Source organism: Tiliqua scincoides, chromosome 2 (assembly GCF_035046505.1).
Source record: "Tiliqua scincoides isolate rTilSci1 chromosome 2, rTilSci1.hap2, whole genome shotgun sequence".
In the NCBI taxonomy this organism is placed as follows: Eukaryota; Metazoa; Chordata; class Lepidosauria; order Squamata; family Scincidae; genus Tiliqua; species Tiliqua scincoides.
This window is the reverse complement of record NC_089822.1, coordinates 16,738,626-16,753,084: the sequence shown is the minus strand read 5'-3', so window position 1 is coordinate 16,753,084 and position 14,459 is coordinate 16,738,626. Positions and strand designations below refer to the sequence as shown.

The 14,459-nt window shown below is 45.8% G+C and overlaps 1 protein-coding gene across 1 annotated transcript in view; it reads right to left on the bottom strand.

The window, feature by feature from the left end:
- Positions 1-14,459, bottom strand: part of EGFLAM (EGF like, fibronectin type III and laminin G domains) — a 97,052-nt gene that overhangs the window by 6,941 nt on the left and 75,652 nt on the right. Inside the window, exons 17-19 of the mRNA XM_066615301.1 lie at positions 12,246-12,426; positions 2,528-2,606; positions 193-336 (exon numbers count right to left, since the gene is read on the bottom strand). Of these exons, the coding sequence (XP_066471398.1) occupies positions 193-336; positions 2,528-2,606; positions 12,246-12,426 (404 nt within the window). The remainder of the gene's footprint in view (positions 1-192; positions 337-2,527; positions 2,607-12,245; positions 12,427-14,459) is intronic.

Sequence of the window (14,459 nt, the reverse complement as noted above, 5' to 3'; positions counted from 1 at the left end):
TCTTGCACAGGCAGTCCATTTCATCCATTTCACCTGAATGGACAGTTCAATATGTGCAAAGGGACGTATCAAGCAACCAGCTCCATTGAAGTGAATAGGAATAGGAAGTGATGTCCTTAGAATACCTGTACATGTGAATTAGAACCTCCCTACCTGAAGGAAATTGATGGGTGGGGGATGCAAGCAACTTACCTGAAGACAAAGCTGCCATCTTGAAGACCTAGAGAGATAAAGTCACTGTTGGGTCTCATAGGACTGTCTCCCCTCCACATCAAAAGGCCATCCATCAGTGTAGTCTTAAACCTCATAAACACATTTGTTCTTGATCCTGACACTCTGTTTAGTAGAGAAGAAAATACTACTGAGTTGTACAAAACAAGATTTGGATGGCGCAATGAAAATAATATACCTCTGAACCCCTGCAATCAATCACTCTCGTTTCTTGAACATACAAGATCTGGCTCAGCAATCTATTTCCCCCCCCACTACAATTCAAGCTGAATCTTCATTTTCCATAAAACTGGACTTGACAGTAAGCAGGGCCAGTTTGAAAGAGCTAAACATTTGGACTTTAAAACTTTGGAGTTGTAGTTTAATGTGCAGAATATTCTACCACAGAACAAGGACAAGAGGTTTGGATGACATGAGTGGCATGTATTTTTCTACTGTCTTAAGGATCCAATTAATCTATTGTGTCTTCCAAAATAAAATGAAGGCTCCCACATATTTGCCAATTCTGGAAAGACACAACATTTTTTTCAGAATGGTGAACTGTAGGACTATGGAATCTATTGTAGTTATTTCTTCAAGAGGGACTAAGCCACTTTTGGAATCCATACACATAAATAGTTGCACATGTAACTAACAGCCCAATCATAAGCTTCCCGGCACCTGGAGGAACAGCAACTCCAAAGTGGTAACCGCTGTATCCTGTGGGTGCAGGAAGGCTGCCAGAGGTCTCCTTGGGGGAAAGAGACATTCATCTTCTTCCCCCAAAGAAACCCCCAGGCCCCACAATGGGGCTTCTCAAGTCTGCACCAGCTACTTTGCCAGTGCAGACCTAAGAACCTCCGTATAGGGCTTTTCAGCCCAACACGGAGGATAGGAGGCTTCTGCTAGTTCAATCCCGCCGCCTGGGCCAGTTCCTCCCTCTGGCCGGGAACGCCTCCCCCACCTCAAAAGCCTGCACCATCACCTGGCAGTCTCACCTCTGGGCAGCGTCCTTCCAGTGCAGGACCCAGTGCTGACTGACACTGGTGCAAACACTCCTTCCTCCCATGTTGCTGCAAACATGCTTTATGGCACGTTTATGACACCTAGTGCCGCCACTGGAACTCCGTGCTGGTGCTATGGCCCATTAGGATTGGGCCATAAGTCCAAGAACCATTTATTCAGATTTTTCACAAAGAAGTAAAATAGCCCAAAAGACGTGAGAAATAAATTCGTTTATTTATCTGTGCTAGATCAGGACACTCTCTGATCGAGACACAGATCCTCTGCCATTAAGTTAACATAAAGTTAATGTTATAAAGTTAAACTAATCTGTGGGATATCCGTTCCTGGACCCCCTGAGGATACTGAACCCACAAATACTGAGATCCACAGGTTGGCCCACAGAAGACCACTGGATGCAACTGGAAGTGCCTTCAGAGGTCATGACCAGAGGTGTTCTGAGGTACAGAAAGGTCGCACACAGCCTCCCCACATCTCAGAAGACTTATGAAAGGCACTTCCATTTTCTCAGCAAAATTTTCTCGCCCCCAAACACCTTTGGATGCAACCAGAAGGTACTTCTGGTCACAATCAGAGGTCCTCTGCGGGCTCTCCAAATGTGAATTTGGAACCTGCAGTGAGTCAAATCCATGGGTTCTGAAACTGCGGGTAAGGAGAACCCACTGAATTGCGGTCTGGAGAAAGAAAAAAGGGGGGAGGGAGGGATGGAAACCTTATGATTTTGACAGAGAAATGCCAATTTTGTGGGTTGTGAGACACCTTGAGCATCTCCTTTGTAGGAAGAGACAGGTGGAATATAAATGTTGTAATAAATACACAATACTGTCCTCTGTACAGTGTTCATACCTTAGTGTAGCCCTCGGGCCAAAACATTTTCCCACCCCTGAGGTGGACTTTGGTCTGATCCACTCAGGCAATTTTTATGTTAGTTTACTATCTGCCATTTAACTGCATAAGTCCCACTCTGCTCTCCAAGTAAAAGCTCACACAACAGGATTTCCTCACACGCAACCACTTAGTTCAGCAATTTTCAACCTTTTTCATTTCATGGCATACTGACAAGGTGCTAACATGGACAAGGCACTCTATCAGTTGTTTTGAAAATTGTCAAGGCACAGCACGCTACTGGCAGGGGGCTCACACCCCCCCAATGACTCTACTAATAAATGTCCTTCCCCCAAATTCCCTGAGGACCATTCGCGGCACACCAATGTTCAGTGGCCCACTGGTTGAAAATCGCTGACTTAGGTGATACGACGGCAAACAATGCCAGGCTCTGTTTCTATCAATTTACCTTTTAAGAATATCTGGATTGTCATATGTGAGGTAACTGCGACCGATAAACTGTGGAATTTCAATGGCTTCCATAACAGCTAGAAAATTAAAATAAACCCAATATTAAAAATGCAGGTTTCATGCAGAATAAAGCACCTATCAACAGGCTAAGAAGAAAACACCTCAGTATTACTGGAACCATTTTACTTTGTCTCTTAGCAACTGTTACCCTGCACATGCCCAATCTCGTCTGATTTCAGAAGCTAAGCAGGGTCAGGCCTGGTTAGTACTTGGATGGGAGACCGCCTGGGAATACAGGGTACTGTAGGCTTATACCAGAGTCTTTCGAGACTGAAGGTTGCCAACCATAAGCCCATTCACTGTGCCAGGCCCAGCCCCTAACCCACCAATCTTGTCCAGTAGCAGATCTTCCATTATAGTTGATGGGGCAAATGCCCCAGGCACAAGTCTTTACGACCCCGCAGAAGACTTTTTGAGGATCCCGACAGGGTCAGAAACTGTGCTTCCAGTTTTCCAGAAACACAGTTTATGGCGTGGAAGCTTTCCAACAAAGTCTTGAGTTGTGCGAGGCTCTATGAGCTAGAGGTGAGTGGGAGGGCGGCGACAGCCCATGGGGGGAGATGCCATTGTGGGCCTTTGCCCCAGAGTGTGGGGCTGGGGAGGTCCACCACAATCTTGTCCAGCTCCCCAAACCATTCACTTCAACCAAACAGCATGCATGAACCAACCAAGTGCTTTCCTGGAAAAGGCAAGAGAAGCTATGTCTCCTTGCCCCTTCTAGTCCCAGAACCCAAGTGTGCAGTGTGAAGCACCAGGCTTACTTGAAATAGAGCCCATCTCCACCAGATGTTCATGGGAAGCAATCCTTCTCAGAACATTATGAGGATGTCAGTGTCTCTTTAAAAAGATCAGTCGCAATCCAACACATCTCAGTATAAAGCAGCCATTTCACCACATCCACCTTCCCTCCCCTCTCCTCCTCTTCCCTCCCACTGCCTTTGGAATGATCACCAAACCCAGGACTATCAAAAACAAGATGTTTTAATGCAACCTCTTCCCGAGAACCAAGACTTTAATTTTTTTTTCTTTGTGGCTCGTTCTTGTGCTTGATCCAGTTAGGACTGATGGTCATTTTAGCAATATGTTGGAGGATGAGCCAGCCATATCTCTGCTTTTCAACAGGAGAGTTACACAACCAGGGTTGCTGACTCTTTTTGAAGCTATGCATGGAGATTTACTCCCCCACCCCCCACCCCAGATGCAATGTTGGAAATTCCTAGAGGCCCTCTGAAAATTTCCAGGATTGCTTTCAGGAGTTACCTGCAGATGGATGTAGATTCGGGGAGACTCCAGGGCAATCCTGGAGGGTAGACAACCCTAACACAACCAATACTGGGCACCACTTGCTAAAGGGATGCTTTCTGTGACGAACAAAGAGGAGGGGAACCAGATAGGAGAACCAAGTTCAATACTTTCTTTTTCAGCTTTTCCCTTTCTTCTTCTTCTTCTTCTCAGTCTCCAGGGCCAAGCCACAGGTGAGGTGGAAGACTCATGATCAGAAATCCCTGCATTTTTTCTTTAACCCATTTCTGCCCAGCCCACAGATGTGCACATTTGATCCCTGTTGCGTATATGCAATTTTTAGGAAAAATGGTTTAATTTAAATGAAACCATGGGGAGTGGGAAGGCTGCTAGTTTCTTTAGGAGTGGCAGGGACAGGCAGCATTAAGCCCTTTCTTAGAATCATAGAATCCTAGAGTTGGAAGGGACCTAAAAGGTCATCTAGTCCAACCCATGCATGTAGCAGGAAATTCTTCTAGAGCCTCTCCAGCAGGTACTTGTCAAGCCTCCGCTTGAATCTATTCTCTTGTCGTTTGTACCCACTGAATCTAGTTCTACTCTCAGAGGCAGCTGAGAACAAATTAGTCTCTTCTTTTATATGGCAACCCTTCTTGGTCCCTTCTTAAATATGGCATATACGTTCTATAAGGAACATATCAAGTTCAACCTCAACCTTTCTTTGTAGAGCTTGTTCTCTAGCCCTCTGATCATCCTGACCATACTTCCCTGACTTAAATCCCACCCTTCATGCCACTGTAAGGGGAAAAACAGGCACAGAAGTTATATAGGTGTCCCTGTCCCGTTCCCCGTATCCAGAGGGGGTACGTTCCAGCCCACTTCGTGTGGATATGGAAACTGCAAATAAGAGGGAACCCTATCTCAGCAGCCCCCCCCCCACTATCTTTGTTTTTCTTCCGTGGCACCAAGCAAGCATGTTCTCTTTAACAGAACAGTATAAGCAGGCAAGCTTCTAGAAAGACAAGCAGGCAGGCAGCCTGAACGCTAGAGAGACACAGCCAGAATGTTCAGGTAGCAAGAAGCTTCTAGTGTTCACTCTCGTGTCTCTCTAGTGTTCGCTGCCTGCCTGCTTGTCTTTCTGCAAGCGTCCCTGCTTACGCCATTCTGTTAAAGGACAAGACATGCATGCTTGGCACCACCAGTAAGAAAAATTACAGTGATGGGTGCGAAGGGGGCAGTGGAGAACCACAGATAATTGAATCTGCTGATACCCAACTGCGGATATGGGGGGGACGCCTGGGCCTGTATTTTTTTCTTCACGTGGCTAAGAGCAGTCGTGGCAGCAGAGGGGAATTTGTATTAGAGAAACAGCATGGGGGGAATGGCCTCAGTGCCCCTCCTGCAGTGCTGCTCTAAGTCATGCGTCTGATTTTATTTTTTCAAAAATCAACCACCCAGCCATAATAGAATCTCCTGCATCATGTGTGGTTTGGCCCTCAAGGTTGTTGCTAATTTATATAGTTTGGGGTTTGGCCTGTGGTTGCTGCTCCTGGGCCTCTTTGCATAGAAAACGCTGTCTTCCCTGCACAGCTAAGGAGGAAAAGCAGAGGGAAAGGCATGGTAACAAAAATATGAAAATACCTGGTAGGCAAATGGCTGTTTCGTCTGCAAGGAAATTAGGGAAAATGTCCAATGTGGCTGAAGAAGGAACCAAGTCTTGCACCATGCTGGTCACAAACGCAATGCAATCCACAACACAGGCTACTGTGCGCTACCATTATTCACAGGCTTCAAAAGAAGGCCTGGGGTATACAAAGCCAGGCAAATCCTACATCAAGGATAACACTCTGCGCCCAGCTCTACCTGATCCCAGACTGGGTATGCGAGAGGCATAAGAGTCCTCTTCCCCCTGACCATTGCAGCCACAATCCAGCTCTGGTTCAGGTGAGCCACTGAACTCAATGGCTTCGAGCTTGTTAAATTGTTAGATTGTGCTCTACACGTGCAGGGCAGTGGAAGCATAAGAAACAGGCTTTTCATATGCGTGAAAGTTATTGGCACAGGCTTCCTACTTACGGGAGAGTCCATGCCTCTTTTATGAAAAACGTGGACATAGACCAGTGAATGTGAGGTGTGCTTAAGAGCCAAACCATGTGGTGTGGGCAGCCAAGGTGAGGCAGCTATTGCAGGGTTGTATCATTTAAGAGTGCAGGTGGGGGGACATGCATGTTTGAATTCTCTCGTATATAAACCAAGTATATTTGCAAGTATAGAAAGCTTCGAAGGCCCTTTAGTAATTCAGGGCACAATCCTATGCATGTCCAGTCAGAAATAAATCCCATTTTGTTAAACGGGGCTTACTCCCAGGAAAGCGTGCATAGGATCGAAGCCTTTGTCCAGCAAAATTGCACCATGACTATTCTGATTGTGTGTGTTTCGTCTCATAGACTCTCAAAAATGAAAAGAACTAAAAATACATAGTTAAACACTGAAAATGTAGAGCCAGACTATAGCTGCATTTGCTAGAGGAAGATTTAGCATTCTGCCAGAGGGAGATTTCTGTGCAACTCTGATTCGAGAATTAGGCTACAATGTAGACTAAGCACACATTTTTGATATTGATTTTTTTTCTTATTCTGATCAGTGACAGAGCTAAGGGATCTGGCACGGGGAGGGGGGGTACAAAACACCCCCGGGGTCCGAATGTCCAGAACACCCCAAAGGGCGCAGGGAAGTGGTCTGAGATGCAGGGAGGCCTCCCCAGACCTCAGAAGGCTTGCCAGAGGCCTTAGAAAAACAATTCCAGATTTCACTAAAACCGGAACTGCCTTTCTAAGGCTTCTGGCAGGCCTCCTGAGGCTTTCTAAGGCATTTGATAGGCATCCCTCTGGCACACAATCAGGTGGCACTCAGGGCAATTGACGCCCCTTCCCCCCCTTAACTATGTCACTGATTCTGATACAATTCTAAGATCCCGATTCAGAATTCTTTGCCAAAGACAGAGTGGAATGGATGAACTCAAAGGAAGATGAGAATTTGGAAGCTCCATAGTTCCAAGCCTTTTCTCTATGGTCGTAACCATTTCCAGTAAAAGCTTGGGTTTCATGCTTCTACAGTGATCCAGTGGATTTCAGGAATACACACATCACCTGTAATACTTCACTCACAGTTCTGTCCACCTAGCTTTTCCTTGCTCCCTCTAAAATTCATTTTTTGTTGTTGCATTTTTAAAATGAGCTGTGCAAGGATTTATTTATTTATTTTATTAATACATTTATACCCCATCTTTCCCCCACATTGTGGGGGAACATATAGCTATATCTACAATTCAGTAGTTTCAACAATGTATACAACACATTCATCAGTTAACCTGGAAGCAATTTTTAACAGCCATGAGCAAAATGATAATTTACAAGCCTAATCATAATGCTCTAGCACAATCTGCTAGACAATGTAAGCCAGGATCTGATTATAGATTATAACGTTATCTAGAGATAATCACAAAAAAGCCGTTTAAAACACAGTGCTAGTTTACGGAGCAGGTACCAACAGACACAGTCATACACTCACAGTAATGGAATAGGTTTTCACAGTTGTTACTTACTGTTCAAGCAGTAATTTCCACATTCTGCATTGTGTCAGCATAAGGCAGAAGAACCAGATTTTATTTTTCAGTAGCAAAGGATCTTCATTTCAAAAAAGTTCACCCAATTTTAGGTAAAAAGTTTAAGCATTTTCACCTTCCCCATTACTGAACATATTGTTAGATATCAGAATAAGATCAGAAAACAGCGGTCCATTTCAGAATCTCCCCTCCCCCCAAATAAGAAATTGGATCATGACACTTATAAGACCTGCCTTCTGAGAGGAATTTGGATAATGTCACTCCCTGTCAACCCTCCATGGAAGTAGTCCCTCTCCTTACCTTCAGAGTCATTCCAGGGGGTGAGAACAAAGTGGAGACATCTCCTCCACTTTGCTCTTGCTGTCCGAAATGGCTCCAAAGGGGAGGAAAAGGGTCCACTTCTATGGCGCACTGAGGTGCCTGCAAAACTTAGCACTGTAACCCCCGCTCTGGGAAAGATACTGGTAGGACACCAGGGTGATGTCCTACCATATCAGACTAGCAAATAAAAGTGCTGGTTCAGTGGTGGAAGAATCTCAGCAGCGGCAGCACATGCCAAGATCCTACCCCTCTTTCCTGGCCCACACCTGCCTCCTGTGGGTCCTCAGACTTATGCCAGCTGGTAGATTACAAGAGACCAGTTGATAGCCAGTGGCCTACTGGAAGGTAAGTGAAAAACATATTTACTTAGCTCTCCTGGGTTGTCTGGGTGCCTCCCTCCCACCATAGGATGCAATGCGTGCTCCATTGGCACCGTCGCATCACATAAACCGATGGGGTATAGAATTAGGCTGTGCAAAGCATTTCAAAATTATTCATTAAAATCAAAATCTGCACTGATTTTAATTAACCTTCTTTTGACAACTGGTCATTTAAGTCTTCTCTTAGTGATCAGGCTTTGTACAGCCACATCAGGGGAACACATTTTCTTCATGTAAATATCAGTGGCATTGCTAGGGGGTGCAGACCACAACGGGTGACACGTACGGGGGGAAGTGACACCACTACTCACTAAACTTTTTAAAAACTTGGTATTTTTGAATACCTTCATGTTATAAATCAAGCGATGCATAATTTCATGCAGGATGCAATGAATCAAACCATGTTGAAATATCTCCATACTATCAAAAGTTAGAGTCAAAACCCAGTGGGGGCAGGGCAATGGGACACCATCATGCCCACTTCCTGGTGCGCTGCCCGCCCACTGCATGGGAGGAGGTCCATCTTAGGGGTGATGCACTGGCCTCCCGCACCAGGGGACACAAACCTAGTGACGCCATTGGTAGGCATATTTCTGAAGGGTAGGTGTGCATCCCTAAAATCTTGAGGATGTCTGTGAGGCTGTGGTCCCCTGTTTTTGTCCAGAGTATGCTTAAATAGACCTGTTTGCCATGTCAAATGTGAAGCTACCTCCAGAGTTAAGTTTCTTTTATTTTTTAGGAAAAGGATATACAATATATAGAAGAATGCTGCCACCTAATGGAATAAATCTGCATGCAATTCAGCCTCTCTGTTGACTGAAGAGGAATCCACTGGAAATATCACACTGTACATCCGTTCTTAGCTCTTTTGATCAAAGAGGAACAAAACTCCTTCACTTTGTAAAGAATTCTTTGGTGGTCTTCGATGTGCAACTTGAGCAAGGATTTGTTCTTGCTGTCAAATTACAGGGGAGCCAAAAGTGTGGCCAAGGATTACCAATTGCACAGCAGCACTTGCAGTTAACACAAATGAGGATAGAGTTACAGGTCCTATAAATCCCCTTGCTTAAGGGCATGAGCTAAGTCGCAGTAAATGAGACAGCATGGTGCTTCGCTCTCCCATGCCCTGATGCAGCGCCTTTTCATTCAAGCAGAGGATAGCTTTGCACACAAGCACACTGCAAGCATTTGTGGAAGCTAAAACAACCCAATCATGAGAAGATATCATTATATTAATTTGCCATATTTGCAGTTATCCGACTAAAAATGATCACAAATCCCATCAAATCTTTATAACTTTTTTTTTTTTAAAGTTCCAAAACTCTGTTTTTGGGTGTGTAAGATCCTGAAAAGTACTACAAGGGTCCAGATTCCATGAAAAATTCAAGTTGGATCAAATCCTGTCCCACACACCCCCCCCCCACCCAAAAAAAGTGAGTGTCCCAGATTTTAGATTTGTCAGAATTGCCAGCTACAATTTCCTCTTCCCAGAGCCCATTCACATCCTACGAACTGATGTGGCAAATCAATCCATGCAAAGTTCAGTGTAGTGGCATAGCTAGAGGGGGCACAAAGCACTACGTTTTACAGGGAGTTCAGTGAGGCATTCATAAGAACATAAGAAGAGCCCTGCTGGATCAGGCCAAGGGCCCATCTAGTCCTGCTTCCTGTATCTCACAGTGGCCCACCAAATGCTTCAGGGAACGCACTAGACAACAGACACAACCTGCGTCCTGGTGCCCTTCCCTGCATCTGGTAATCAGAGGCAGTCTACAGCTACCTTGCACATACCTACCATGATTGAAACCCATAATGAATTTTTCCTCCAGAAATTTGTCCAATCCCCTCTTATAGACATCTAGGCAAGTGGCCCCTCCCCCCTTTGGAGCCATTCTGGGCGGTGGGAGCAAAATGGAGGTGAACTTCCAGGATGGCTTTGCTTTCAGGTAGTGGTGTGCAAGGGGTAGACAGGGTGCAAGGAATTCAGTTTTGCAGGGAGGCCCCTCCCCTTCAAAGCCATTTCTGGCAGGGAAAGCAAAACAGAGGCATTTGCCTCCCTGCCTTTGCCTCTATTTTGTTTCTAACACCTGGAATAGCTTCAAAGGGAGGGGCTGCTTGCACATTTTGTTGAGGCTCCCTGAAAAACTTTGTGCTTTGTACCCCCTCCAGCTATGCCACTGGTTCAGCGCATGCTAAAGAAGATGTACAATTGCTTCTCTCATATTTCTACTAGAGCCACTATAAGGATCTAGTGTGGGTTAACTGCAAATAATATAGGCTAGATGGAGTAGGCTACAAGCTGAGCTATGTTACATTCCTTGACTACTGCTGTTTTCGGTGTGTTTCTAATTGCTTTGTTTATATATGGTTAAGGTTGCAATTCTATACACACTTTCCTGGGAGTAAGCCCCACTGAACACAATGGGACTTACTTCTGAGTAGACATGCATAGGATTGCATTGCAAGTTGCCTTGTGGAACCTGAAGGATGGAAAGGTAGTACATAAATATTTTAAAACAAATACATAAATATAATTGGAAAGGGTACATTGGAAAAGACTACCCATAGAGCTCTGTTTGCATAGAAGGTGTGGGGGGCTTATGTGGTTAGTCCTGGTGAACTATCAGGGAATCTGTATTAGAGAAATAGCATGGGGGAAAGGTATCAGTGTCCCTCCTGCAGTGCTGCTCTGAGCCCTGTGTCCGATTTTATATGTATATTTTAGAGCAGCAGTTCCCAACCTGGAAGTCTTGATCCTCCAGGTTTCACATTTTAAAAATCCTTCCCATTTAAGGGGGTGGCAAATAGTGGAAACTGGTGATGGCGTGCATTACTTCCGGGTTCTCCCTGCCACCGCCATTGAAAACAGGTAAGAAAGGGATTTTAATGGGGCTTCCTACCTCCCTGTCATTGGTTATGGCGGGGAGAACCCAGAAGTGATGGGCAGCGTCGCCTACAGGTCCTCTGAAGGTTCCCAATCCTGTATTAAAGGGACAGGAGGTTGGGAACCATTGTTTTAGAGGCTTATAAAATTATGAGTAGTATGAAGAGAGGGAAATGTTTCTCAGCGCCCAATCCTATCAAACCTTTCAGTGCTGATGCAGCCACAATGCCGCCCCAAGGTAAGGGAACAAATGTTCCCTCACCTTGAGAAAGCCTTCATGACTGTCCCTCAACAGCAGGATGTGGTGTACGCCCCATTGGTATGATTGTATCAGTGCTGGAAAGTTGAATTGGGCCTTAAGGGCCCAATCCTAGCCAACTTTCCAGCAACGGTGTAGCCGCAATGCAACCCCAAGGTAAGTGAACAAATGTTCCCATACCTTGAGGAGGCCTCTGTGACTGCCTCCCCACTGCAGGATAGAGTACACGCCCCATTGGCACGGTTGCACCGGCACTGGAAAATTGATAAGATTTGGCCCTTAATCTCCTAAACCTAGTATTCGGGGTCAGCCAATAAATCCGACAGGAGATGGATTAAGAATTGACAAAAACCAGCTTCACGAAAAACATATTAATTCTGTGTGGGTTAAAAATAATGCCCCTTCTTACCACCTCATTCACAGGCATAAACATGAGAAGTATTTGGCAGACTTTTTGGAAGGTGGCTCAGGTGAAAACTCCAAAGTTCACCCCAGAGTTGCCAGTTACCCCAAGCAGGGTTGCTCCTTACCACGGATGCTATGACTTCACCAAGCATCGCTCAGAACAGGGTTGTGGGGGGGGGGGGGTTGAACAGGCAGCCGACTGCTATGAGGAGCACTTTGGCTTTTGCGAAACAGTAGTTGCAGTGGGAAATAAATAAAATTAAGGCAGGAGATTGATTTCAATAGACCTCCCCCCCACACACACACACTCTTTTTTGAGAACTTTTGACTCAGTCTTTTAATTAATTTAATGAGCTGCCTGTCACAAGAAGTAGATGTGTGGTGAAGCAGACATAGCCACAAGTCCAAATAGCCATGGAATAATTACAAAGATTTATCACTTTACAGTGACATTTCCCTGTGAAGGAGATTCATTTTCTGAGCAAAGTCACCCTAGACACACTGAGATTCTACAAGTCAAACACAGAATGAGCTTTTCCTTACCTTTTTGGCAGTGCTGCCCATCAAAACCCAAGGGGCAATCACATTCGTAGCCATCTTTCTTGGGCACGCAGGTGCCCCCATTGGTACAAGGGACATCCACACAGGGATGGGCTGTGTTCTCTAGGTTGACTCCCGATGTGAAATCCTGCTTCACGTCTATCGTCCGATCGTTCAGAACAATCTTTGTTTAAGAGACAAGGAGAATGCTTCAAAAGTTTCTTATTTCAAGGCTTTGTTTTATTACTCGATTTCTTACTTTTAAACATGCGTTGGGCGGGGGAGAAAGGGTTTCATCCAAATGCAGAGAAGGAGAATACTGTTTGGAGAGGTCAGTCCAACATCTGTTTATTTGCATCAAAATGCTTCCCCAGAACAGACATTGGGCCTGTTGGGCCAGTGAATCAGGTAAGCCTGCACGGGCCAAATCAGGTCAGCGTGGGGGTCTTGGGAGGGGGCATGGGGAGGGCAGGGAGGAGGCGTTTTGGGGCTGGGGGAGGGCAGGCACGTGATGGGGGCAGGGACAAGATCTGACACTTCTGCCAGATCCTAACCCCAGTCCTGGGCAGCCCAGGACAGCTCCAGGCTATTTGGATCTGTGGAACACTCTTGAGGTGGTGCAGATTCGAATAGCCCCACTGGGGCTGCATCAGTTTTATCCGGGGTAAGGGGAAGCAATTCCCCTTGTCCCAGGCTGAGCCACTTTTAGCCGCAACCCTGCTCTGGCTGCAGGGCAGGCCATTCAGCCTGTTTGCTCCAGGGCAAGCCTCCTGAGGGAGGGAGTTCCACACTCTGGATGCCACCACTGAGGGAGCCCTGTCTAATGTGCCTGTCAATGGAGCCTTCCAGGCAAGAGAACATGGAACAGGGCTTCTTAAAAAAGAACACCATGTACAGGCAGGCTCGTGTGCAAGAAGGTGCTCCTTCAGATATCCTGGTCCCAAGTCATGTAAGGCCATGCAGCAAGCTATGCTGCTTTAAAGGTCATAACCAGTGGCATCGCTAGGGGGGTGCGGGGGATGCGGGCCGCACCGGGTGATGTGCATGGGGGGTGACGTGCACTGGGGGGTGACACGCTAAAATCATGGTGGTTAGGAGTAACCCCATCATATTATATACCGTTGGATGCGGAATTTCGAGCAGAATGCAATGCAAAAAACCAGAGTAAAATATCTCCTTTCTAACAAAAGTTATGGCCAAAAAACCGGAGAACAAAAATGCATGGATCCCTATGGAAAGTGAAACTGAGCTGTATCGCGCATTTACTCGCAAGTGGGTGAACTTGCCTTAGTCCATTGGAAAGGGCAGACTGAGAGGAATCCAATGACACCAGAATGGTCCTGATCCAATGAATGCAGCCCCCAAAAACACCTGAGAAGGAAGTCCCTCCCTCCAAGCAGATGAATGTATTGAGCCCTATGGAAAGTGAAACTAAGCCTCATGGTCACATTTACTCGTGAGTAAGCAACCATGCCTTGGCTGGTGTGGAAGATCAGGTGAAGGAGAGTGCAAGGCTACCAGATTGGTCCTGATTCTATGCACCTACAGCTAAACAAGTGCTCCAGAAGGCAGCCCCCCCCCCCCACTAAAAAGATTCAAAACAGAGGCTTCAGCTGATAAGGTGAACTTTTTTGAGACTTGCAAAACCAGGTGGATCCTGACAGTGATCTGGTTTAAACAGAAGTTCTTAAATTGAACTGGGCACTGGGTAGGGCTGAAAACCTTACTAATTTTGGAGGGGGGGGGGTGTTATTGCAGGAAGGCTACAGAAAAAAAATTCACTTGGTGGACCAGGGCTGGCTTCTGCTTATTTAATTATTTGTTTTACTTTAATTATTTGTGCTTATTTATTTTAATTTGCCTGATGATGTCACTTCCACCATGACATCACTTCTGGTGGGTCTTGGACAGATTGTCATTCTAAAAAGTGGGTCCCAGTGCTAAAAGTTTGAGAACTGCTGCAATAAGGTGTTAGTAAGTTGACACCCGGGGGGTGTGTATGACACCAGTAGTGACTAAAATCACTAAAATCATAATTTGGAAGAATAATACCATCATGTTATATATCAATCAATGCGTAATTTCATGCCGAATGTGTTCTATCTTGTTCTATCAAAAGGTACGGTCAAAAAACCAGTGGGGGCAGAGTGATGGTACATCACCACGCCCACCACCTGGGGTGTTGCCACGCCCACTGCATGTGGGTGACGCGCTAGC